Source organism: Abramis brama (genome assembly GCF_963993115.1).
Source record: "Abramis brama genome assembly, chromosome: 6".
NCBI lineage: Eukaryota > Metazoa > Chordata > Actinopteri > Cypriniformes > Leuciscidae > Abramis > Abramis brama.
In genome coordinates, this window is record NC_139968.1 from 43,921,351 (window position 1) to 43,947,093 (window position 25,743).

Consider the following 25,743-nt stretch of genomic DNA (forward strand, 5'->3'; position numbering starts at 1 on the left):
TATCTCGTGATGTCTGAGACTAAATGGCTCTCTGAATTATTCAGTTCTGTTGTTAGGAGGGGGGCGACACCACATGATTTGGGGTTATAAATAATGAAGTGTGCTTTGCCGCTACTCTGTCTCTCAGGGCCTGGCATTTATTGACAGAGCTTTATTTTTCATATCCGGCTGTTCCCACTGTGAAATCTGTGCCGCTTTTACCCTGATAGCTTGTTACTGCTGCCTAGCATATAGAAAGTCTAACAGTATGAGCGCACTAGCTTTCACTAGCTGCACTAGCTTAAAAATAAAAAAGTGGCAAAAAAAAAAAAATGTATCCATCACAGCAAACATTTTGCTGCTTTTATTGTGTAAGCCAATAGCCGCTATCAAAAACAGATAAAAATGGCCCAAATAATCGTTTCTTTTGAAACAATTTACCAAATTTTGTACAAAACACTCTCAAATGTAGTTTTTTAAGCAAATGTCCCTGCTGAAAAACAACAGCTAAAACCAGCCTAGGCTGGTTGGCTGGTCTTAGCTGGTTTAATCTGGAAGTAACTGGTTTAAGCTGGTCAAGCTAGTGTTCAGCTGGTTTTAGCTGGTTTAAGCTGGTTTAAGCTGGTCTCCCAGGCTGGCCGAGCTGGTCAAGCTAGTGTTCAGTTGGTTTTAGCTGGTCTCCCAGCATTACCAGCTAAGTTCAGCCTGTTCAGCTTTTTAAAAAAAGTCCAAATTCCCTGGGAGACCAGCTAAAACCAGCTTAGGCAGATTTTTTTCTCAGCAGGGGTTGCTAATATTTAAAAAAACAATAGCTGCCGCTCTTTTCAAATTTCAATCGATATTTTTTAACTCGATAGTCTCCTTGTTAGCCGTCTATATCAGGCATGATAGTTAATTGCTTCCGTATGGCGAAATCCCCCCCGAGCCTCGACACAAGTTCCCTTCTATTCCGCACCGAATTAATAACAGAAATTATGATTCTTCTTGTTTCAATGTAGTCGCTAATCTTTCATTGTTGCCGCCTGACAATGAAGCTTTCAACTGTTCCGCCATTCAGCTCCCCATAATGCGGTGACAAAGCCAAAATGTTAAGGATTCAAGATCCCAGAATGTTTCCAGGGCATATTAATAGCAATTAGTGCCCAATACAAGGAAACCTCACAGATCCACTCTGAGATGCTGGAAGACTTGAGCTGTACCGTACGCCATGCTAAATGCTATGATTATGTTCGGTGTATGCGCATGTAGATGCATGTGAAGCCCACTGCCACCACTTTGGGTTGTGTTGCATGTCCTTGCATGCTCTTTCGGTGTAAAATTAGTAATGCAAGCTAGATCACACCCTACCTACTTGTCAAAGCAAAGCCTACTTTGAATAAACAAGTGTTTAGTGTATTGTAAAGGTGCAGGTTTTGGTGCAAAATCTCAAATGCATTGCAGCCCCACTATAGCAGTTGATCAGGGGTTGTAGGTTTTTACAAATGCTCCAATTACCATTACTAGAACTGGTCTGAACCCCTACAGAGGCTGCTTTGCATTGCAGCGGCGGAGGTGTGTATGTTAATATGGGGAACCCCTGCCGACTGCATGCAAATGGCCTCGTTACCTTCAAGCCAAATGGATTATTGTGGGTTTTGGACATCAAACAGGGTGTAATCTCAGCTTCAATGTGACATTAAAGGCTGCGCATTATTTTGGCTTCCCTGCCTACCTTATTTTTGGGGCTGGACAGACTGTCTCACCAAAATGGCCACCTTTGAAACGTCCTAGTCAGGAATTACAAGGAGTGAGACACTCTTTGGCCTTTTTTATTTTGTCTTTCTCTGTTCATTGTTAGAGTTGTCTCCACATTGGGCTTAAAATGGGATTTTGACTCTGGACCTCAAAGAGATCGCTCTCGGCCTGCTGGGCTCCTGGTCTTAGTGAATGAGGAGCGTGTCCGTCCAATTGGACCGTTTCTATATTCCTCCGTATATCACAGCGGAGAGCACCATCGCACATCAAACGTCAAGCTATTGGACCATGTGTCAGGATATAGATAAAGCTTTGTGCAATGGCATTTCAAAGCAAAGCGAAGCCGATGCGGCGATAGTGGCAGTCGTAAATGTCGACATGCATCTGAAAACATTAGACCCGCTTATAATTTCCCCTCTTCGCCACAGTTTATTTGAGCCTAAAATGGGGGATGCTTTGTTGCCAGTGACTTTGAAGTTGCCAAGCTACTCGGCGTCTTTTCAAAAGGTTGTTTCGTTTAGAAAATAACCGGAAATTCAAGAACATACTGCAAGCGCAACAGTACAAGTTTTGGATTGGGAATAATTCACAAGGTGAAAGGTTGCAGCCCGCGTCCGCTCGACTAATGTGGCCTTAGGAAGCGAACGGCGGTTTTTAGCCTCTAGCAGATTTGGTTTTAAGAACGGCCAAATGTTGCATCACCCATCAGCAGGCCCACACGCAATATGTGCCAGCAGAACTATAAAGCATGTTTGTTTATTTAATATATTGCCTTTTTAAGTTCCTTTTATCACATTTCACCATTCTTAAATCTGTTTAAATCGGCGCAGGAAATGCATAAGCATCAGCAGATTACGTCTGGGCCTGTCCATCATTAATTCGCTAGAAGAATCACTCTCATCTTGTCATTGTTCTCACTGTTTGCTCATTGTTCTCTACAGCGCCTTTAAAGACACTCCTGCACTGTGATTATATGTGTGTGCTGTGACGAATTCACCAATTTTGACATTTCAATTGTGTGGATTCCCTAAAAACGCTGCACTTGGGGAGGGTTGCATGCCTCAGATATGTGTTGACTGTAGCAGTAGGATAGTTTGGTGCCGTTCTGTTGTTGTCTTTCCTGCGGTCATGCATGCACCTTGTGATACGTGGGCTGCCCTTTCACCTTTGTTGAACATTTTTTCAATATGCATTTATATGGGGGGAGGGGTCATTTTAGTATGTCAATGTTTAATTTGCTGTTGTTGTTTTTGTTTTCTCAACAAATCAAAAAGTATTTTTCCTTAATTAAAGGAGTGATCCGGGTTCAGTACAAATGATGCTCTGTTGGAGTTGTGGTAATGTTGATTACCACAGAAAATAATTTAGGGAAAAAGCTAAAATTGCAATTAAACGTATAAAATTGTATTCATTTTCATGCCTCCAAATGTCGTGGATAGAGCTGAACTTGTATTGAACCTTTGAATAAATCACTTAACCTTTTTTTTATTTAAACTACATTTTTATAAAAACAAATTAATATCAAAATGGATAAATTTAATCATAAAATGGATTAATATAGAATGTTAAATAGATACATTATAAACTAATGACATAAAGTTAACTTGAACTGGCTTTATACAGTGATCATGAACCGGACTGAGGTCATCCGTCACACTGGCTCTCTGAAACTGTGAACATATTCATCTTTAATTATCGCGGAATTACTGAATTTAGAATAGTTGAGCCTGTTACCTTCACTGTTATTATTTAAAAGTATTTTTAAATTGTATGTTGATTTAAAAAACAAAAGAAAATGTTTAAATTAAAATAATTTGGCGCCAACATTTTAAACAAGATTTAAAACTTTTGAACTGTGCTTTCGATGGTGTTTTATCTTTATGCTCTTTGACTGCTGGTTTCCAAGGCTATGGTGAACGTTTAATCGTGTATTTCAAGCCCCATTGTGTGAGAAGTCAAACCCACATACTTTTGCTCCAGTTGGCCCAGGGTTACAGTCTCCTCTTTGCCCCAATCCCCACCTCTCACTCCCCGTGTTATTTCCCTTCTGTCTCTAGTCCCACATGTGCGTCCACCATTTTGTCCTTCCAGTCTGACCCCCCCCCCCGCCCCCACCGCTCCGCTGTCTTGCAGCCTAGGTCTTGTTCTGCCTTGTGCCCTGTCTCTACCTGTTGTTTCTGTCCTCGTTGTGTGGGGTTGTTAATTTTCATTTGGTTTGGTTGTTTTTTTCTGAGCTAGCCCCAGCACACATTGCTGTCCCTCTGTCTTTTCTTTCTCCTCTTGCCAAATGTAAATGAGGCATGACCCCCTCACCACCCGCCATCTTAGGACACACCTAGCACATCCTACTCCCTGTTTCATTGGTCATTCACGTCCACCAACATCAATAAGGCAGATGCCTTGACGATTCTTGGGGGAACCAAACTCTGAAGTTTTAAAATATCTGTACTCTCACTCTGAGTCTATTGCTCTGTTCCAAAACCTTGCAAGATACTTAGACATCAAAAACACATAGCCAACGTTTCATCAGCAACTTTATCTAGATTTGGCTAAGTTCTACAATAGCATTGCATGTCTCCTTCTAGTAAGAGGTCAATCCCAGAATCAACTGCAGAAAGCTTATGAAATAATTTCAAGGTAATTAATTATGTGCCACTTTATGCAATACTTGCACGTGCCATATTTAAACGCTTGTTAGAATGTCTCGTAATTTGCTTAGCAACATGCTAACGTCAAACTCATTTGGCAACAGCAGGTCTTTCTGCAGTATTTGCTGTTGTTTAGAAAGTTGCCTCAGAAGGGAACTGCCAGGGCAGCTGACGTGGTATTGGAACAGAGTCTGTGTATTTTAGAGTCATTTAAGTTTCCATCAGACCTTGACATTCAATGAGTCATATCAAAAAAGCAAGGTTTCCAAGAATGAACATGCCAGACAGGCTATGAAAACAAAAGCCTGTTCCACAACCTGGCCAACTTCATCTACGCCATATCTCATATCCAAACCTTTCCCCCTACAGATCCTACATCTTTTCTCTCGTGTGTAGGTTTGGCATCTCAGTAGTTGAGTTGCATCGCTGTCATCACCGTAGACTAGCATCTGTACCCGTCATGTGCCCTTATTCGGTCAATTTTTATTCATTTTCTTTCTTTTTCTTTGTTTTATTGATGTGTGTGATAGTTAGTTGAGTTGAACTGACAGCTACTTATTGACTGAATCCAGAGTTTCCGCCATAAAACTTTGTGTAATGTCTAGCCAGGACTGCAATGTGACAATACAACCCTGTCACATTACGTCATATTGGCTGGAGACGATAAAAAGTCTTTCTCTGCATTGAAGTGGGTTTCCCCCCTCGTTCCTTTTCCCAACCCTTCCCTTTCTTCCTCTTTCTCGCTCTTTTGCGCGTTCTATTCTCTTATATTTCTTTTTTTTTATCTCCAGTTGTCTTTTGTCTGGGCATGCTAGCGACCCTTCAGTTATATTCCTCTATGCATTTTATTTCAAATACTTCTCTCTGGTTTTATTGTTCCCATTTACTCTTTGGTTGACCTCTACCTATTTCTGCATGATGTCTGTGAAAATGACAGCTGCATCTATCAATGGAAGCGTGTCAGATCTTTAAAAGGCTTTGTCCAGTTGATCTACTCTCAACCACAAAAATCTGATTAAGGTTTCTCATCTTTAGTCCCTCTTGGAGGGGCTTACCATTACCAGTGTATGTACGTACCAGCGTGTATGTACATATGTAGGGTTTCTTTGGCACAGGTAGATTTGGAAAATTACATTTCGTACGTCACACTTTCTATACAACTACAACAAAGAGCATTTTCTGTTCACACTATAGAGCTTTTCCACTTTTTTTAACAGTAATGCATGATTTTCATTTCATTTACTGTAGTTACAGGTCACAGAGAGATCTAATTTTAAAGATGAGAAACTCATAATAGATTTTTGTGCAATTAATCGTGCTGTGATGGGTCAAATATTGGTCAATGGAACCTTGTTGCTATGAATTTGTTGCTTTAATGTCAATCTATATTGTTGGTGAAGCAGCTCTGTTAATTTAGTTACTTTATTGTTATTTTAATTTGTATAAACCCAAGTGAAGTTGTTTAGTCTCATTTTTGTCCTCTCTTTAGACAACATGTACGTTCTAAAGAAAGGCTTGTTTTCATCGACGTGTCTTGTTACCTTTCTCTTTCTCTTTTTCTTGTCGCTATTCCTCCGCCCTTTGCAGTTCGTCGCGTGCCTCCACGTTTCTCCATCCTGCCCACCAGCCACGAGATCATGCCGGGCGGTAGCGTCAACATCACTTGCGTCGCCGTGGGCTCGCCCATGCCCTACGTCAAGTGGATGCTCAACTCTGAGGACTTGACGCCTGAGGACGAGATGCCAGTGGGCAGGAACGTTCTGGAGTTAAATGGCGTCCGCGAGTCGGCCAACTACACCTGCGTGGCCATGAGCAGCCTAGGCATCATTGAGGCAGTGTCCCAGATCATTGTCAAGTGTAAGAATCAATTGAATCGAGGGTTCCTCTGGTCTAAAGAAATTAAAACTAAGCCATATTTCAAGTGTTTTCTTATGGAAGCTTGTTTCTGCCTCAGAATAAAAAATAAACAAAGGTATTTGGGACTTTTTATCTCACAATTCTGACTTTTCATATCAGAATTGCATGTTTATATCTCGCAATTCTGACTTTATAACACGCAATTGCGAGTTATAAAGTCAGAATTGCATGATATAAAGTCGCAATTGCGAGTTATAAAGTCAGAATTGCGTAATAAAAAGTCGCAATTGTGAGTTATAAAGTCAGAATTGCGTGATATAAAGTCGCAATTGTGAGTTATAAAGTCAGAATTGTGTAATAAAAAGTCGCAATTGCCAGTTATAAAGTCAGAATTGCGTGATATAAAGTCGCAATTGCGTGTTATAAAGTCAGAATTGTGAGATATAAACTCGCAATTCTGAGTAAATAAGTCTTTTTTTCCTTAGAATTGGACTTTATAACTCGCAATTATGAGTTTGTATGTCACCATTTTGAGAAAAGATGTCAGAATTGCAATTGTGTGTTATAAAGTCAGAATTGTGTGTTTATTTCTCGCTATTCTGACTTTATAATGCAATTGCGAGTTTTATATCTCGCAGTTCTGACTTTATAACTCATAATTGTGAGATAAAAAGTCGCAATTATCTTTTAAAATGTTTTATTCTGTGGCGGAAACAAGCTTCCATACTTCTTAGTTCCAGAATTGACTACAGTATTTTATTATCCCCCACTGCAGCTTTGCCGAAACCTCCAGGTACTCCTGTCGTGACCGAAACCACCGCCACCAGCATCACCATCACCTGGGACAGTGGCAACCCTGAACCCGTCTCCCATTACATCATCCAGTATCGTGCCAAGTCTCCCGAGAGCAAGTTCGAGACCGTGGACTCCATCACCACCACTCGCTACAGTATTGGAGGACTTTCTCCCAACACCGATTATGAGATCCGCGTGTCCGCCTATAACACCATTGGCCAGGGCCCACCCAGTGAACCAGTCGAGGCTAGGACTGGGGAGCAAGCTCCCGCCAGCCCACCGCGAAATATCCAAGCCCGCATCATTTCCCAGAACACCATGATGGTACGCTGGGATGAACCCGAGGAGCCCAATGGACAGATCAAGGGTTATCGGGTGTACTACACCATGGATCCATCTCAGCTCATGAGCATGTGGCAAATCCACAACGTACAGGACAGCGTGATCACCACCATTCAGAGTCTGGTGCCTTCCGAGACCTACACCATCAGAGTGCTGGCCTTCACGTCTGTAGGAGATGGACCCTTCTCAGATCCCATTCATGTCAAAGTGCTTCAAGGAGGTTTGTTTGTCAATTTTTAGTGTCCTTTTTTCAGTATTGGCTCAGCCAAAAGATGTAGCAAGGTGAGTTTTGCTATCGGAAATGTCCCATTGTTTGTATTGGGTGAGCTGAGGGTGTAGCAAAGTAAGTTTAACAATTTAAAAATGTCTGTTGTCAGTGCTTGGTTGGCTAACAATGTAGCAAGGTGAGTTTAGCGATTAGAAATGTCTGTTAGTATTGGGTGAGCTAAAGGTGTAGCATAGTCAGTTTAGCTATTGAGAACTGTCAGTTTTCAGTGTTCAGCGAGCTAACAATATAGCTAGGTGAGTTTAACACTCTTTTGTCAGTTGAGCTGCATTATTAAAGTAGAGCTGCATTGAATAAAATAGAGCAAATCCCCTTTTGAAAGTAACATGGCACTTCAAATAACTATTGTATCGATTAGCCTACATCATTACACCAGTAGGTGGCGACGAGTGACTGTTAAAAAATGTATTTGTGATTGAATCATTCATTCAAGAGATTTGCTCAAAAATGCTGATTCATTCAGTAATGAAACAAGTGAAGTATTTATGAGTGTGTCATTGAATCATTTATTCAAACCAATTTTATTAAAATATTCATTGTAATAATTTTTTTAAATAGATTGCAGCAATTAATATTTAGTCAGAACCTCTAGTTGTCGGTTCAGAATCGTGATCTCTATATGAAACAAAAAAATCGTGATTCTCATTTTGTCCATAATCGTGCAGCTCTAGTTGTCAGTCTTGAGTTAGCTGAAGATGTTTAGCATTTGGAAATTTTACTGTTGGGGAGTCAAAAATGTACAGTAGCAAGATGAGTTTAGTGATTGGGTATGTTTCTATTGGGTGAGACAAAAAATGTAAGTACATTTTCACCTGGTAATTGTTCTAACCCTGTTGCCACGGGGGTAAATGTTTTCTCTAACACTTTCACTAAATATACAGTTGTAAAAATCAGTTCAATTTCATGTCTATTAAACTGTCAACACTGGCTCCATTTGTAGTCCCTGGACAGCCGACAAACTTCCAGGTCGGTGAGGTGTCAGACACAGGTGTTGAGCTTACATGGGAACCAGCCTTCGAGAAAGAGGGAATCATCAGTTACGAACTGCATTACAAAGAGGGCAGTCAAGGACTTCAGGTGCCTTCTCAATAACAAACCGTCTCAAATATATTGTCAGGACTGCTGTCGCACATCCAATTTTGAAGTAACTGTTATCATTTCCCACCAAACAGGTAAAGAAAACATTCGGTCCAACCTCTTCCTATGTGGTGGAGGGCCTACGCGCTAATACAGAGTACTACTTCTCTCTGGCTGCCGTCTCCAACAAGGGCATTGGAGCCTTCACCAATGAAATATCCCAAAGGACATCCCAAGCCAGTATGTAGTCCATTTCCTTTCCTAAGGATGCGAATGAAGGGTTGGGGGGGGGGTCTAATATTGTATTTTGTTTGAGAAATGCCAAGACATAATGGCTATTTTGAGCTTTCGATGGGGTTGGGATACAACAACGCACTGTTTGAGAGGGCCACTATAACCTTCACCCCCGTTTTCCAATCCAGTGATATTGTCTATCGACTCTAGAAATGTCAAGAGTAAATGATAATGGTGTGCTTGTGTCTGCAGCAGATAAGTGTTAAAGACTGGACGTTAGTTTGGTCCCTGATTTTTGACAGGTTCGGGTTTCTGGCATTAACTCTTGGTTTTTTGCCTCATTTCTTTGCGTTGTGTTTGTTTATGCATCTGAATTGAGCAGAACAGCATCACCTTTGAGCCAAAAGAGAGTCTTGCTACATGCAGGCGGGCAAAGGTGATGTTGTTTTGTTGAGAATATTTCCAAATGACTTTGCCAAGACTTGATGATTTTTGAAAATATTTCTCTCTGTGCATGTTGACGAATTGTTTCTTAAGAGAAGATAAGTACGAGCAGAACAAATTTGTGTAAATTGTTTATAAAAACATTCTTATGTAAATTGTTGCATTCAGTTCAATGCACCAGTTTATGCAAGAATTTGTTCAGCTTGCATTGCATGAATGAGTCCATCTGACTTTGATGTTTTAAACATAATTTATTTTGTGTAAAGCGTGTAAAGGTTAAACCTAAACTTTTAAATGACCCATGTTGTTTAGTTTAATGGATTCCTCGCCCCTTGGCAGGATGGTGTTGCACACTTCTTTTTCTTCTTTGTTTGGTGATTCTTTCATCTGGGTCTCTCTATGTCACAGTTATGTACTTCAGAGATTTCCTACATGTGAAACAAACAAATCAATGTGGGCTGATTGATCTGCGGCAAGCGTGCCGTTTGGCTCCCCTGCGTGCTCCCTTCTTTCTTCTGTGTTCGTATTTCTTTTTCATGTGTCAACAGCAAATGCACTTTTTTCCTCCCATGCGACTGAAGCGCACAAAATATTATTGACTCTGGGGTCTGCCATGGCTTTCCACCACATCTAGTCCCTCACTGTGTATTACTGAGAGCAGCACAGGCTGTGGCCGCTGGCGCCTGCAGGTAGTCAGCATTTACACTGGGAGACCGTCTGAATTATTCAAGCCTCCGGCCTAAAAATACACCCTCGCTGAGTCGCATCATGATTCGGTGCATGAAATCATCAATGCTTGTGGGGAACCTTGCAGCTGGCATGTGCCTGTGCTAAAATATTGCAGATACCGGTACAAACAGAGGGGTCCAAAAGTCTGAGAGCACAAGTGATAATACATCTATTTTGCAGTCTTTTCTTTAATTTAATACAGAGGTTTTGGTTTCAAAGCATAACAGTTTGAGTGAGAAGTTAAACCAAAAAAAATCCTTGAGTTTCATTGTGGTCTCAAACTTTTATACTAAGATCACTTGTATTTTATATTTAGTTAACTTCAGTTTCATTGAGCACAGAAAAAATAAACTGTTTTAATGTGGGGCGGAAGGTGCAGTCATTTGTTTTCTCTTGGTTTTTAAGCTGTTTCGTTCCACATAAAGGATTAGACAAGAATTATTATACTAATCAATTATCGGATGCTTTCAATTGTAGAATAAATGTATAAAGGTTGACAGGTACATTTGTGAATATGGCATTTATACAAAAGCTTTTGTTTTTGTTTCATGTTAGCTAGCTTCAACAAAGAAAAACGTATGTGGACCTTTAAAACTAGGCCCTTTTTTACACTTATGTTTTAGTGTAAATGTAAAAAAAAAAAAAACCTTTTATCTAATTGTTTAAAGTCAACATGAAATGGCATTCAGAACTCATTTTGCTTAACTGTAATCTGATGCATTTCTGAGTGCAATGTTCAATCAGGACTTGATTGGACAGTTGGAAGGAATTTGATTTTAATTGAATTTCTAGAATTGTGAATGCATTTTGCTTTCATGTTGACTTTAAATGGTTCCTGTTGCAGGTTTAGTCCTCCAGACTTGGATAAACTCGCAGTGGGCGGAAGATGCCAGAAAGCCATGGCAGTCGTGGCCCATTTTAACTCATCTTCTGTTTCTACCTGTGCAGCTTGTTGGTGCAGAATGGGTGGGATGGGGTTGGTTGAGTGGGTGCTGGGATGCAATGAACCTGCTGCATTGACACACAACGTAACACCTGAGCCAGAGAGAGCAAGCACTGAATGCATGTATTACCTCCCCCTACCCCTGGGGGGCGCTCTGTTAATGCACGTTGTACGCTGTGTGTGTCCTCTTCTGTTCCATCTCTATATGTCCGTCCCGCTGTTTGTGTCTTCATATATTGTATTCTGGAACAATGCAGTGCACTTTTTTACCTCCCTTTTGTTTTCTAGCTCTTCTGTGTTTCACTCCAGAAATGAAACTAAAGCTCACCTGCTCCAGCTTGACGTCACCTGGTTTTAATGCATTTCTGTTCAGTACACAGGTTTAAGTTCATTTTTATTTCCTTTCGGTTTGGTTTACTCTAACACACTTGAGGAAACAGCTCTAAGCATTTTTTTTTTTTTTTTTTTTTTTTTTGTGGCTCTTCCTGTTGGGGTTTCATTTTCCTTGACAAGCTCGACATGCAGCAACAGCACTTAGCATTGCCAAAGCAAATCCATTAAACTAAAGGTGAGAGTAAGTATCCCGGCGGGATGACCGTAGGCTTCTTGCTTGAGTTATGGGACTTTGTCCCGCAGGGTCTTGCACAGATGGGAGACGTGGTTCAATACATCTGCCGACGTCTTCCCTTGAGCAGAAACTAAAGTAGTGTAGATTTACCCATAACAAGGTCAGGGAGGTGACAAACTCGGACAGTTAGAAGCAATTTAGCACAAATGCCCCCCAACCTAACACATAAACATTACAGTGTGGATTCCCGTGAGGTAAGTGACCGCCGTTCGGAGGAAGCCCAGTCTGCCATCCCATCTTTCAGAAGTCGGCCACTTAACCAACTTGACAGTCCGTATAAGTAGGCGTACAAGTGACCTTGAGGTGCAAAACTGTCATATACACCAGCGGAATTGGTTCAAATCCCTTACACAAGCTAGAAAGAGGGCCATCATCTTCACAGAGAGTTCCCAAGACGTTTATAGATTAATTTCGTCCAGATTTCCACCAGAATTTCCTCTTCGTAGGTCTATTTTGCAATACACCAATTGGCATACTGGTCTTCCTCATAAAGGCGTGAAAGGAAAGTGTATTGTGTTTGTTTCTTTTTTGGTACAGTGCTGTTGAGTTGACGCTCAGTCAGGTCACTGTTCGTGGGTCAGCCCACAGTTACGAACCAAAGCCCCTTCGATGGTCCGGCAGAGAGTACTCACCTCACCCTCCATATCCCCCAACACTTTTTTGCATACCCTGGAGGATGTTAAATATTGGGGGATGTGTCCAAACTCTTGAGGGTAAGTGGAGATAGACACTCCTGCCTTGACCAAGTGGGTGGCGGTGGCATTCTGGGAAGTGCGCTTAAGAGTCAATGGCTATTGAGTGATGCTCAGGTTTCAAACATGGTCATAGAGGGTCCACAAACTGGGGGCAAGGGTTTCCGCACCAATCTTGGGTTTGGTGCTAGAACATCTTGGAGGTCCTTTTCCTGCTAAGTCCAATGGCTTCAATCAGTTGTTGCACTCAAAGAAGTTGACAGCGTCTGGCTCTTAAATGAATTCCAACCTTTTTATCCAAACAAATCTGTCATTGCAGTAGTTTTCATCTCTCAGTTGGCTTTTTTGTAGCAGCGCCACCATTTGGCCCGGATCTGGATTATTAGGTCATTAATTATGACAGTTAACACTTTTGATTTTGGTTTTAAGGCACAACTCTTTGGTTTTGAAGAGTGATTTCATTTCGAACACTGAAATCCAAGACTCTTTTTGTGTTTGATGTATAATACAGTCCCAGATTCATGCATCTAAACCTTCAGGTAGTTCTGCAACTCTCAGATACCAAACTTTCATTTCATACTCAAACCAGGTCGATTTTACAAGAACTGAATGCAAATACTCTTCAAGAGAGGAAGTACATCTTCAAAATATATCTTCAAACGGAAGATGAAAATCCTATAAAACTTTAATCCAATAAGCCCATTTGGTGAATAAACAGGGCTCTGAATAATGTTGCTCGCTGAACTCTGAGACCGGTGACACCAATGATAAAAGCTGCCTGGTGATAGGACAAGTCGGTTAACTATTTCACAAACAAAAGCTTTACTCAGAAAATAGATGTGTTATAAAGTAAATAAGAGTTCGGTTAAGGGGGGATTATATTACATGGGTATGGGTGGTTGTATGTTAGCGAGGTGCTAGCACCCTGATCTCAATCTTGTGGACCCTCAGGCTAGTGTAAACAGTGAATAGTGCAGCCTGATGAAAGCACAGGGAACGCTCTCTCCCTCCAGCCCCAAAAACATCCACAGTATAGGCCAAATGACTCAACAAATTGACTAAAGTAAATGAATGTAAATAGTTTGAATTGAGCTGTATTCGGCTAGCTCAGCAGTCGAGGGAGAGGGCCGAACCCAACCGAATCTAGGGAAATATAGTCTCCCTCGAATCGGGTGCTTGTGGTAAGAAAGTCTTTAAAAATTAGTGTTTGAAGATGTCAGGTACGTATAATGTACAGGAAAATGCTTTTGTGTATTTTGTTTTGTTTTGGTTTTTGCTGTTTTTAATGGTTTTCCTTTCTGTTTGAAGCTTGGTGGCTTTCATTGATTCTTCTGAGTTGACATTTTGGGTCCTAACATTTTTTTTTTCCAGCCATTATTTCGCAGAGAGTTTTGCTCATTTTCCTGTAATCTGTTTTGAATGATTTTGTTTTGCTTTCCAACGATGGTGCTCATCCATTTGAATTTCAGTCACAAATATGGTTTATCCCCATCTGTCCGTTTCCCCCTCATTCATTTGTGTTACTTATAGCTTCAGGGATCAGTGTGACAGAGTAACTTTTAATGTTTAATTTACAATGGAGATAAATGTTACAGGCCTTTAAATGGTGTAATACATCCATATGCGCAAGCATTTAGTAGGGATGGACTCTGTGCATTTCAAACGAGACTTTTATATTGATTTAGAACTGCACAGACGTTGTAATTTTTGATATGTGCAGGGAACGTGCTCGACAAAAACGCCTCGAAATACCGCAATGAATGGCCTTCATTCAAATGCAAATAATGTGATCTATTTTCCTCTCATGGTAGAAATATATCCTGAGAGCCCAGGGTATTTACTGTGAAAGATGGGCTAAATCTTTGGCTCGCGCACTGGCGGTTGTAGTTGGATACACTTTTCTTAGTATTTTTGTCTTGTTTTCCAGTACAAATATCGAAACTTCCTTAAGTAAAGATACATTTAACTTGAGAAACAAAAAGACATAAGATATTAAGTCTTGTTTTCTGAAAACATTTAGTGAGTTAATATGTCAAGGGGGTCCGAAAAAGAAAAAATTCAAAGGGAAAACAAGATTATTTTTCTGACCCCACTGAAATACTGACACCCAACAATCTGTGGTGTTACTTCTAGATCTTTGACATGAAAATCAGGTCAACGTTAAACCTTCATGCTTCATATTTATGCATGCATGCGAAACACCCCGACCTCTTCAAAACCAAGCTCTTCTGTTTGCATTTTGCCCTTTGTTTTCCTCGTTTTTTCTTTGGTTTCAGTATGTCTCTGCTTGTTTTATTTTTTCAGTTGGGTTTTCCCTTTTATCATTTTCTTTTTCTCTTTCCCATCTTTTCGTTTTTTGTTTTCCACCCCTCCTCTCCCCCCTTCCCAAACCTGAGCAGAGCCCTCCGCCCCCCCTCAAGACATTAAGTGCTCCAGCTCCAGCTCCACCACCCTGCTGGTAAGTTGGCGCCCTCCGCCGGCCGAGAGCCAGAACGGGGCGCTGGCCGGGTACATAGTGCGCTACGCGGTGGTGGGCGCCGGGGCCGAGGTCAGCACGGAGCCCGTGGAGGAGCCGGCGGTGCCGCCCAGCTCCGACCAGATCCGGCTCCAGCGGCTGGAGAAATGGACCATGTACAGAGTCACCGTGGCGGCCTCCACCAGCGTGGGTCAGGGCCCCGAGAGCGAGCCGCTGCTCTGCCGCACGGACGAGGACGGTACTGAAACCTTGAAACAATTTAATAATTACACATTTAATTGAGCTTTAATTTACTTGTGAAGCAACACTGTTAGATACTAAGACTTGTTTTCATTGATAGTATCTTGAATAGAATTGTATTTTGTCTTACAGCTCCCGCAAGTTTTTGACGTTTTTAGATAGTTCAGGCTCAACAAAATTAAACATGTAAAATGGCCTCTTAAAACTATTTAAATGTCCAACCTAGACAGTGTTTTAATGCATCGTGGCATGTCAAGATTATGCTTCAACGTAAAACAGTACAGTCTTACAACATGAAAAATTAATCAGCTTTTTTAGCCCATTCCATGCTTTAAAAAATCTGTATTTTACTATAACACTTACTTTTCTAAAGCCACTGTATTTGGTTTTATTTCCCCCGTTCTTTTTCCAGTGACCTTATATAGTCTCTAGCCAAGCTTAGTGAGAAAATAAATCTAAGATGGTGGATGAGGTGAGCGAAATGTTGATTATACGTCTGTGTGGACAGCTCACTCTTTTTGGGAGCAGATCTATTGACTTGCATTATGTGATGGAGGAAACATTGACTTAGCATCATTTTCATCTGTCACACCTCTTTGTAAAAGCACTCGGACAGCTTATGAGCACTGAAATAAATCTAGCCAGAGTAAGAAATTGTGTCGGACGTTCCCTGGTGACAGCAGTCTTTCTCTGTGAGTGACAGCGCTGGTTCAGGATACAAGCTAGTAATCAATACTGGCGCTGTGGGCCACCCTACGATGGATGGTTTTGACGGGCTGGTCATCCGCTGTAGGCGGGCCGAGAGGGAGGGAACACTTCCCTAAGACCTCCGATGGGAAATCTTATTTGACCAACCTTGACCAACATAACTTTTGGGTTATGTTATTTGAGTTATTTGAGTAGCGATATGTTACGACAGTCACATCCTTGGAGACTTGTACCGTTAAAACGTCTTATATGGTAGAGCCAAGCCTCAAAATACAGTACATCCCCTTATGGCGTCTTTTATTGAACATACAGGAAATCGGTCTCCTCCTTACAGCAGTACTGAATGACCGGAGGTATTAAACATCAAGGCCTCGTATAAAAGGATTTTCATTAGCTCGCAGGTCTGCAGACAGCAAATTGATCAGAGCTCAGATAAGAATGATAGTGAAATGGAAGGGGATGAAATGGTTGCTCGGGTATATGGGGGTGTGATATTACATTTGATTAAATATCCCTGAAGATGGGCGCTTAATCAGTAACCTGGTTTCACATAATTGAATGTACATACTAGCTGAGACGCTAGGGCTTAGTTTCTTTTCAGACGTTTTGAGGTGTGTGCTTTGTGTAGTCTGAGGTGCTCAATTAGGATTGGTAATATTTAAAAAAAAAATCAGACTCAGACATAATTAAAGATGTATGTTATTGCCTTTTCTCAAATTTGTGTTATTTGGGATTTAAAACTGAGTTCTTTAAAATATTTCATGTACATATATTTTTTGTAGCCAAAAAACATCTGGGGAGCCATGTTTAGGGTGTGATATCTCAGGAATCATGATTTCTAGCTTTGTTCAAATTGGTAGATTGCTAGAAAAACGTGTTCCCTAAAAGTCCAAGTGGTTCAGAGTCTCATCAGGGTAGAAATATTTTCGAAACTGGCCTCTAAAGTTGGTAGAAAGTGAAAAATATGCAGATGAATGAGTGATAATAATGTCTTAATTGTGTTCATTAAAGACTAAATGTGTTTTGATTGTAAAACAAATTTTGATTGACTTTTTGTTTCCCTATCATGATGAAAATTGGTGGATTGGTAGAAAAATGTGTTCCCTTCAAATCCTAGTGGTTCAGAGTCTCATCAGGGAAGAATTACAGTATGTTCATAACTGAAAATTGGTAAAAAATGAAAAAGTGAGTGGTAATTGGGCTTCAATTGTGTGTAATTAAAACACAAGTTTTAATTGACTTTATGTCCCTATCATGATGATAAATGCTAAGGCAAATACTAATACTACTACACCCAAACAAAGAGTTAGTAATATGAGCAAAAATCGGGTATAGCATAGCAACACCCTAGCATCATTTCGGTGAGTTTTGCACAGGCAATACTGTATGTAAAAATGTTCAAATCTAGTTTTAATTATTACAAACATGATTCATGTCCTCTTGTCCCACCGCAGTTCCTGGGGCCCCCCCTCGCCGTGTGGAGGTCGAGGTGCTCAACTCCACCGCCATCAAGGTGATGTGGCGCTCCCTGTTGCCAGGGAAACAGCACGGGCAGATCCGCGGGTACCAGGTGCACTACGTCCGCGTGGAGAACGGCGAATCCCGCGGCCTGCCCCTCATCAAGGACGTCATGCTAGCCGATGCACAGGTATGTTAGCGCGATTATCAACGTTTCGTCAAACAAATGGCGAGTTAACTTGTAGCCAATTAGTTATTTTTATGCTACTGTTGCAGAAAATGTGGTTTAAAATCTTCACATGGCCACTGCAACAAACGTATGAAAATCATTTTATAAATAATTTAATCTGTGAAGTTATTTTATAGCCTCTAGAATGCTTTCCACAAGCGGTCCAAAACATCTTATCAGTCATTAGAATTGCACGGTTTAGTCAAACCTCTAATAAGTTTAACCTCCAAGGCTCTAGTGTCATAGATAAAGTCAACAAAAGCTGATTATGTCTGCCGTATTAAGTGCCCCGAGAGCTCCACTAAAACACGAGGCACTTGAGCATTGCGGTCACAATTCAGACTTGATTTAAAAGCAAAAAGAAAGAAGAAAAAGCAACCGAGCGCCTCTGGCTGCAACCTAAAATTATAATACAAGCTTCTGTCATGAAAACAGCAGATATGAGGCAACTTATTCTCCTCACAGCTGCAAATATTACAGCTTTGAACAAACCGTGACTAAAGCTTTTGAATTTATGCCTCGTGTGTTTATGATGGAATGGTTTACAGTCGTCAGTTAAGTGGGAATCAGTTGATATCTGGGTCACGACGCAATGATGTTGTGATTGTGTACAAACAATTGCGATCTTTTACTCGTTTGTTTCTCATTATCTGCAGTGGACTTAATCTTACTGAATTGAATTTTAGGAATAGAAAATGTTATTTTAGTATATATATTTTATATATTAGTAAATATAAATAATTTAGTAAATATATTGTCATCTCATATTGAATATTTTTTTTTAACATTATTTATATATTTCATTACATTTTTAAATAAATTACAATAATTGAAGTATCTTTTCAATAACTTTTTTAAATTATTCTCAGCGTAAAAATATTAGTATCGTGAGGTAAAATATTGCATTTTTGTTCAGTTTTTCTGTTTTAGTCACAAATTAAATTTTTCAGTGAAATCAAGTCCACAAATAGTCATCTTATTCAATCGTTTTAAATATTCATGCGGAAAATATTTACATTATTCATTAAATCACTTTGAAAAAAAAAATGTGTTGTAAAAATATCAGTAGGCTACAGTATCATGAGGTGATTTATACCAATACTTTTATTCATCAAATTAATTTTGCTCTGCACATTTCTTTAGAAGTTATGATCTGATATCAAACTCAAAAACAGCCGTTTTTTTATTCTCTTACCGAATGAAATGGCGGGAAAAAGCTGCAGGAATGACACGCTCAGATAGCGGCGGCCACTCAATTTCCTGCCTCGTCTTCAATCTTCACCATTTTTTTTCACCCTAATCCACACTGACCTACTTTAAAACACTCTGCCGTTCTTCCATTTCCTTGGCACTTTTACCTTGTTTCGTCTTACGCTTTCCTCTCTTTCTTTCTGTCTGTCTTTTCCCTCTCTTTCAAACCGCGCTCCCTCTTTCTCCTCCCGGGTGGGGGATGTTAGTGGGAAATGGACGACACAGCTGAATACGTGAGTATGGCTGTCGGCGAGAGTGCGCTGTGATCTGAGGACCTGTGATGTTACATCAGACCCACCCGGACGATGAGTGTGTTTGTAGCAGTCGGCCTAAACCCACAGCTAATCATGGAAAATGGATTGACACGTAGAGCTTTGTGTCAGAAGTCTCTCATTTAAAGAGTTTTCTTGCATTGCCAGATTTTTATAATGAGCCAACAGAGAAAACAACCAATGCAACCTCATGTCCATTGTGTGTGTGTGTGACGACTACAGAAAAATGTGAATGGTGCACAGGGGGAATGATGTAACATCAGGGTTCTTTTATGCCTGGCATGGACGAGTGTGTTTTGTGCTGTGATGTTTTGCATCAAAGATGAAGCTTAATTTGTGCTTATTTTTGTTCCTTTTAAAGAAATGGAGTTTTATTTATTTTTATAAATGGATCAGTTGTGTAACCCCTAGATTGCATGAACAGGTTTGATGTGAAGCTCAGTGCTCTGTTAGCAGCGGGACCTGCAGGTGCTTTTCTCCTCCGCGAGCGCTTGCCATTAATTTCCTCTCCGTCATGCGCGCTGATCAAAGCTCACTCGCTTTCACGTGAAATATTGGAAAAAAGGGGGCCGTCAGAAGTGTGTGTGTGTGTGTGTGTGTGCACAGCTTACCGGCCGACCCCAAGAAATTCATTATTCTGACGGTCTGTTTGCTCAGGCTCTGTTGAATTAATTCACAGACATGACGTGTTATAGATGAGCAGGAATCGTAAGATAACCTGGTCAAACTAGATGACACGCTAAATGCCAATACTAATGAGCCACACTGCAGTATATATCTATATAGTATATATGTATCTATTATTTATTAAAATATTTATAATATAATAATATATTTATACTGTGTGTGTGTGTGTGTGTGTGTGTGTGTGTGTGTGTGTGTGTGTGTGAGAGAGAGAGATATCAAACGACATACAATAACTACATTTCATCGAACAATTGTTTATTGTCATTATTAATGTTATTATTAAATTGGGTAAAAAATTAAATTAATAATGATACAGTAGAAAAATGAACCTTAAGATTTTTTTTTTTTTTAGAAAAATACTTAAAAATATGTAATAAAATATTTATATCTAAAATATTTTATAAAAGAAAATATTTAACGCACCATAGAAAACATGCACTAATGTAAATGCAATAAAAATATAAAATGTTTAATATATACAATTTATATCTATAAATAAATAATATATGTGTGTGAAATTTTATATATATATATATATATAAATATTATATTTACACTGTTTATATAATAAAAATGTTAAATAAATATATATACATCAAGAAAGGAAACCCAAGGTCTAGCTAGGACCAAGGAACAGGACCGGAGCACACAACGTTTTAAATAATTTATTATTGGTACAAAACGACTAACGTTTCGACGCCCATGCGTCTTCTTCAGAGTCAAACAATCGATGTACAGATTTTAAAGAATCAAAGTTCAAATCATTGGCCACAGGCCTAGATGGGTGTGGTACATCAATTAATCAATCATATACAAGCACTCAGGTGTACCAAAAAGAAAGAAAAATAAAAAAATTATTTGTTTCAAGAAATATATATACATATTATATAAAATATATGTCTATAAATATATTGTGTGTGTGCATGTGTAAATTATTATACATGTGTGTGTGAATCATATAAATATGTTTATATTTGTTACTATTGTTATTATTTGCTATTTTATTATTTATATCTGTAAAGAAATTAAATATGTATATATATATACATACAGTAGTCAACATTTGAAGTGAATCGAAAAAAGTTCATCAAAGTTGTCCTAAGACAAGATATTATAAATAATATATAAAATATAACTTTATATATTTATATATATCTCGAAAGTTCCCCAAATGAAATGTGATTGCACATTCTTTATTAATGTGACAAGTTGCTAGGTTAATATTCTTTTAAAAATAAAAACAAGACTGCAGATTGCAGGTTGTGACATTGAAAAGAGGGGAAACTGACGCCGGGCCTGTGCAGGGGACATATCGTAAAGTCTTTTTTTTTTTTTTATCTGTTGCTAACATAGTGCTAACTTCCCTCTTCATGTCCATTAAACACAGGAGATGGTCATCGGGGGCCTGCAACCTGACACCACGTACTCCATCACCGTGGCCGCCTACACCACCAAAGGAGACGGTGCCCGCAGCAAACCCAAGCTGGTGGTGACGAAGGGAGCAGGTCAGTAATAATAACGTTATCATTAGCCGAGCTCCGTCGCACCGCGGGCCAGGTGTTATTGGCTACAGGAGCAGAATGAACCTTTAGGGACTTCATTCGAGTGAGAAGAAAAAAAACATGGCCTATATAGTGTGTGTCTGGAGTACTTAAAAACTATAAGGGAATGTAGCATTTAGCCACATGTTGCTGCAGCAAGAGAAAGTTTAGTTTTTAGAAAACCTGAACTAATGAGATAATGAAGAGTCATTAGTCTACTAACAGTGATTTAGTGTGCTAAACAGCATGCTAGCGTAGCATCATTAAATTGGACTCAAAGTGTTTTCTAATTGATGGTTTATATACACATGCATGCAGATGGAGTTTTTAGTGCCATGATATTCTTATAAGTCCTCTATTTCTGTACACATGCAGACCAGTGTGTTTTGGCTGTTGCATTGCTTTTCGCTGTGTGTGTGTGTGTGAGCATTTTGTTTCTAAGTTAAAAATTGTTTAAGAACTTCACATAGTTAGCTTTAATCTTGCCTGATTATTCAAGGCTTCACTTCTACAAGCTAACTAATCACCAGACAACCCACTAGTAAATTCTGAAAATATTTTGTTATGTACATCCCAAGTGTAAGAATTGAGGGGATTTGCCTTACTTAAACACACCATGGTATTACAAGTGAAGTGATTACCCTAGTGCATTTTGGAGACTACCATTATGCTAATACCATTTTATCTCTGTACACATGCAGACCAATGTGTTTTGGCTGTTGCATTGCTTCTCGCTGTTTTTTTGGGGTTTTTTGTGTCGTACGTCGCATTTTGTTTTAAGATGCCGTGTTAAATAGCGCTGTAAAGAGTTTGCTCTAATCCTGCCTGATTATACAGCTGACAACCCACTAACTAGTCGATTTTAAAAATATTTTATACATCCTGTTAGAATTGTGGTGGTTTTCCTTTCTTAAATGCACAATGGTATTACCAGTACACTATAGAAAAGTGAATACCATGCTAGTGAATTTTGGACGCTGCCATCATGCTAATCCCATGATATTCTTTAAAGTACCTTTTAAGCAGTATATTATATGGTTATCAAACAGTACCGCGGGTGTGTATGGTGTCGTAGCCTAGCTCGTTTCTTCTCGTTTTATTTTTTTTCGAATTTACTCGTTTAGCGCTGACGAGACAGGTGTGCCGATCCCAGGTGTCAAGTGTGACAGTCCCGCCACATATGCATGTCATTCTCAACGCCTGTCTCTCTCCCTCTCCCTCACGCAGTGATGTGGCGCTCAAAGGAAGGATGTCCCTGTGCTTCCCGCCTCTGAAAGTGTGGCGAAACGCTTACAGCAGACAAAAGAAATAAATAAATAAACAAGGGCAGACTCAGCCCTACTTAAAGAAGCGGCATCACGCTCTTTCAAGTGCCAGAACAGAAGGGAAGCTTGACCAATGGGGCTCAGAAGAGCCACTCCGGGGCACTTTCATGCCTCATTTCTGCTACATAATGCTGTCAGACAATTTAAGCCCTTGCCTTATTGTATTGATAAGGGCCGACCCGCCCCTTTCAAACCCGGAACCTTCCTTAAGTCCGCCTGTCATCTGAGAGCGCCGTCCGTCCCCGAGCTGCCATTCTGCATGTCGGAGATACACTTCAGAACAGCGACTCAGTCAGTCAGGCTCTACGGTCACACCGAGCCGTCATTCAAGTTGCAAGCGGCGGAATAATGTGCACTAGAGTGCGCATTAGTATTTTTATTGGTTAAAAAAAAAGAAATTCACAATGATAATATACATTTTAATAGTATATCAATGAACCGGTACAAATGAAAAACAAACAACAACAAATTAGTCATTTTGGATTACTTTTGTGTCATGTGTCAGCTATATTGACGAACATTATTAATGTTGCATTCAAAGAGCTGCGTTATCGGTTAACCGCGCCTTAATCTCAAAGCAGATGTCCTTGTATCGATCTAATTGATGCTGCCTGTTGTCCGTGAGGAACGACATGGAAATGATTGATTCTGTTCTCGCTTCAGAGCCGACAGACTGATTGATGTGTGCTCTGTCAAACCCCTTCGTCGCTAATACGCCTTATCATTCGCGATTCCACGTGCATTAAACGCAAACTGCAACGTCTTTAAGTTTAGCCAGATTCCGATCGAGTACGAGCCTTCCTTTTTTTAATTTCCTCCTGTCTCCCTTCATCCTTGTGGGAGATGAGCAGATTGCATGCTAATGCAGAGGCTGGAGGTGTTCTTCACGAGTGCCCGCTTGGACGGCCGCCATGGCTCGGGGACCGGAGAGTCTGGATGACTCACAATCCTCCCGGCACTGTGGTTATTCTCTTCAATTAATTGGTCCACTTAGGGCCACTTGCTCCAGTCCTGATTGTGGAGAGTGAAGCTCCTTGTTGGTCTCTGGAGCTTCTTGTCTAGTCGCATCTGAAGCCAGGATACTGTGGCATGGAGTTGAACTTTCTGCAAATTGAATTTTTTGGATTATGGGATTACAAACAGGCATTATGGTGTTCATAAATTGCTGTTAGATAGATCCAAAATTAGATTGGATCAGCTGTGTTTGAAATCTATATTAGTTGCTGCATTGCCTTGCAACTGTAAACAGCTAGCCAACTCATGACATGCTGCACCATGCTTATGTGCCTAAATAAAACCTTGGTAAAATCACTGTAAAACATGGTCTCTTGTGGTATGATGCTTTAATTTTTCTACAGTACACAAGAAATAATAAATCAAAGACTTTTAATTATGTCGCCCTTTTGTCCTCCTGTGCTGAGGACATTAAGTCGGATGGTTATATTCAGACATATTGCCCTTGTCTTTTGTATTTTTGATATCAGTTCAGCTCAGAATGCAACGCTGCAGTTTTTTCAGGGCTAAGTTATGTCAGCTGGCAGTCGTGCTTTATACGCCTAATATAACTCACTGTAAGTCCTGTCGGCAGGTTAATTGCATGTTAGCTGAAGGTTATTTTATTTTGTTCTTTTTCACAGCAGCTCTGATGCTTCTCCTCTACTGGAGATGAGAAGGACAGAGAGCGAGAGGGAAGGAGGGAAGTAGGGAAGGGGAGGGCGTGAGTGTGAAACGCAATACTATCTTAATCAGTGGCTGTGGGTCAACAGTGGCCGTTAATGCAAGGCCTAATGGGAAACGTGCCTGTGGTCCTGTGGAGAGGATTGTGTGTCGTCCAGTGGAGTGGACTGGAGTGCTGTTGGTGAGGGGAAGCGCGCTACAATCACGCTGTCTCTGACCCTCGTTGTCCTCTTGCTGCGGCAGATTGCGATGATTCCCCGTCACCTTCATCAGCTCTCCTTTTTTTTCTGGAGTCATTTGTCCTCCTATCTGTTCTCATGCCCTCCGTCTCTATCATACGGCTGTTAACCCACCATCTCTCATCCGGTGATCTGTGCAACAACCATCTAGTCACTTCTGTTAACTTAAAATATAATAGTGTTGCTGTTCTGACATAAGACATTTGCAGTTACTAATAGAGTATATGTGTTGTTAACACCTTTATGGCATTTGCACAATAAATGCATGCTTATGTAAGAGTACTTTACGGGAAATGGGTTTGTAATCCTTTTAAATTCGTTTCAGGTGCCTTTTCTTTAGTAGGGAGTAACAGGATGAAAAGACATTTGGTTTTGATACAGCAAACTTAAGTGAGATACGGTTCATTTGAAGTTAATGTAATGTCCCTCTCTTTCTTTCTCTCTCTCTCTCTCTCTCTCTCAACCTCTCTCCCTCTCTACAGTGCCGGGGCCTCCCTTTCTCTCCGTCAACCAACACTCAGAGACTACCGCATTAGTACGCTGGCAACCCCCAGATTTTATCGCTCCAGGTCTCGAGGTGCAGGGTTATCGGCTACAGTTCGGCCGAAAAGACGTGAGCCCCCTGGCCACGCTGGAGTTCGGCCCTCAGGAGTTTGAATATTCCATTAGCAATATCCACCGAGGGGCCATGTACGTGTTCAAAGTATCCGCCAAGTCCAGATCGGGATTTGGCGAAGAAGCTACGCGAGAACTAAGAGTCCCGGAAGAGGTTCCTCGAGGGTATCCTCAAATAACCGAAGGGTCCAACATCACCTGCTGCTCGCTCCAGTTCTCCTGGCTGCCTCCGGTGCTAGCGGAGCGCAACGGTGATATAACGGAATACACACTGGCCTATCAGGAGATGGGAATTGCTGGCGGACCCAAGGAACTGCGTCTGCCGGCAAGCGAGAACAGCTACACCCTCAACAGCCTGAGACCCAACGCAGTGTATGATGTGAAAATCCGAGCGCACACCAGTGTAGGTCCAGGGCCCTACAGCCCACCGATCCAGTATCGAACAGTGGCCTATGAAGCAGGTAGGGGTTGCTCATTTCCCCGCCTCAAGGGACAAACCTCTACAATGCAAGCACCTACACCCGATTATATAAAGTTCTCTGGGAGCCACATACCTCACTAACACCCTCCCCCACAACAAGGTAAAATAAGTCAGTAAGCTAAAGTCAGTCAGTTTTGAAAGGGGAGGAGCATCAAT

General features: G+C 40.6%; 1 protein-coding gene across 28 annotated transcripts in view; it reads left to right on the forward strand.

Annotated features, from left to right (window-relative positions):
- The window catches only part of ptprsa (protein tyrosine phosphatase receptor type Sa), a 207,822-nt gene that overhangs the window by 143,554 nt on the left and 38,525 nt on the right, over positions 1–25,743 (forward strand). For 25 of the 28 annotated variants that reach the window (XM_084117266.1, XM_084117276.1, XM_084117265.1 and 22 more), the window contains 8 exons: positions 5,949–6,218; positions 6,994–7,575; positions 8,582–8,718; positions 8,814–8,958; positions 14,788–15,102; positions 17,267–17,460; positions 21,097–21,214; positions 24,974–25,567. In XM_084117266.1, coding sequence (XP_083973392.1) covers positions 5,949–6,218; positions 6,994–7,575; positions 8,582–8,718; positions 8,814–8,958; positions 14,788–15,102; positions 17,267–17,460; positions 21,097–21,214; positions 24,974–25,567 — 2,355 coding nt within the window. The remainder of the gene's footprint in view (positions 1–5,948; positions 6,219–6,993; positions 7,576–8,581; positions 8,719–8,813; positions 8,959–14,787; positions 15,103–17,266; positions 17,461–21,096; positions 21,215–24,973; positions 25,568–25,743) is intronic. The other 3 variants (XM_084117277.1, XM_084117285.1, XM_084117278.1) reach the window with 1 other exon arrangement.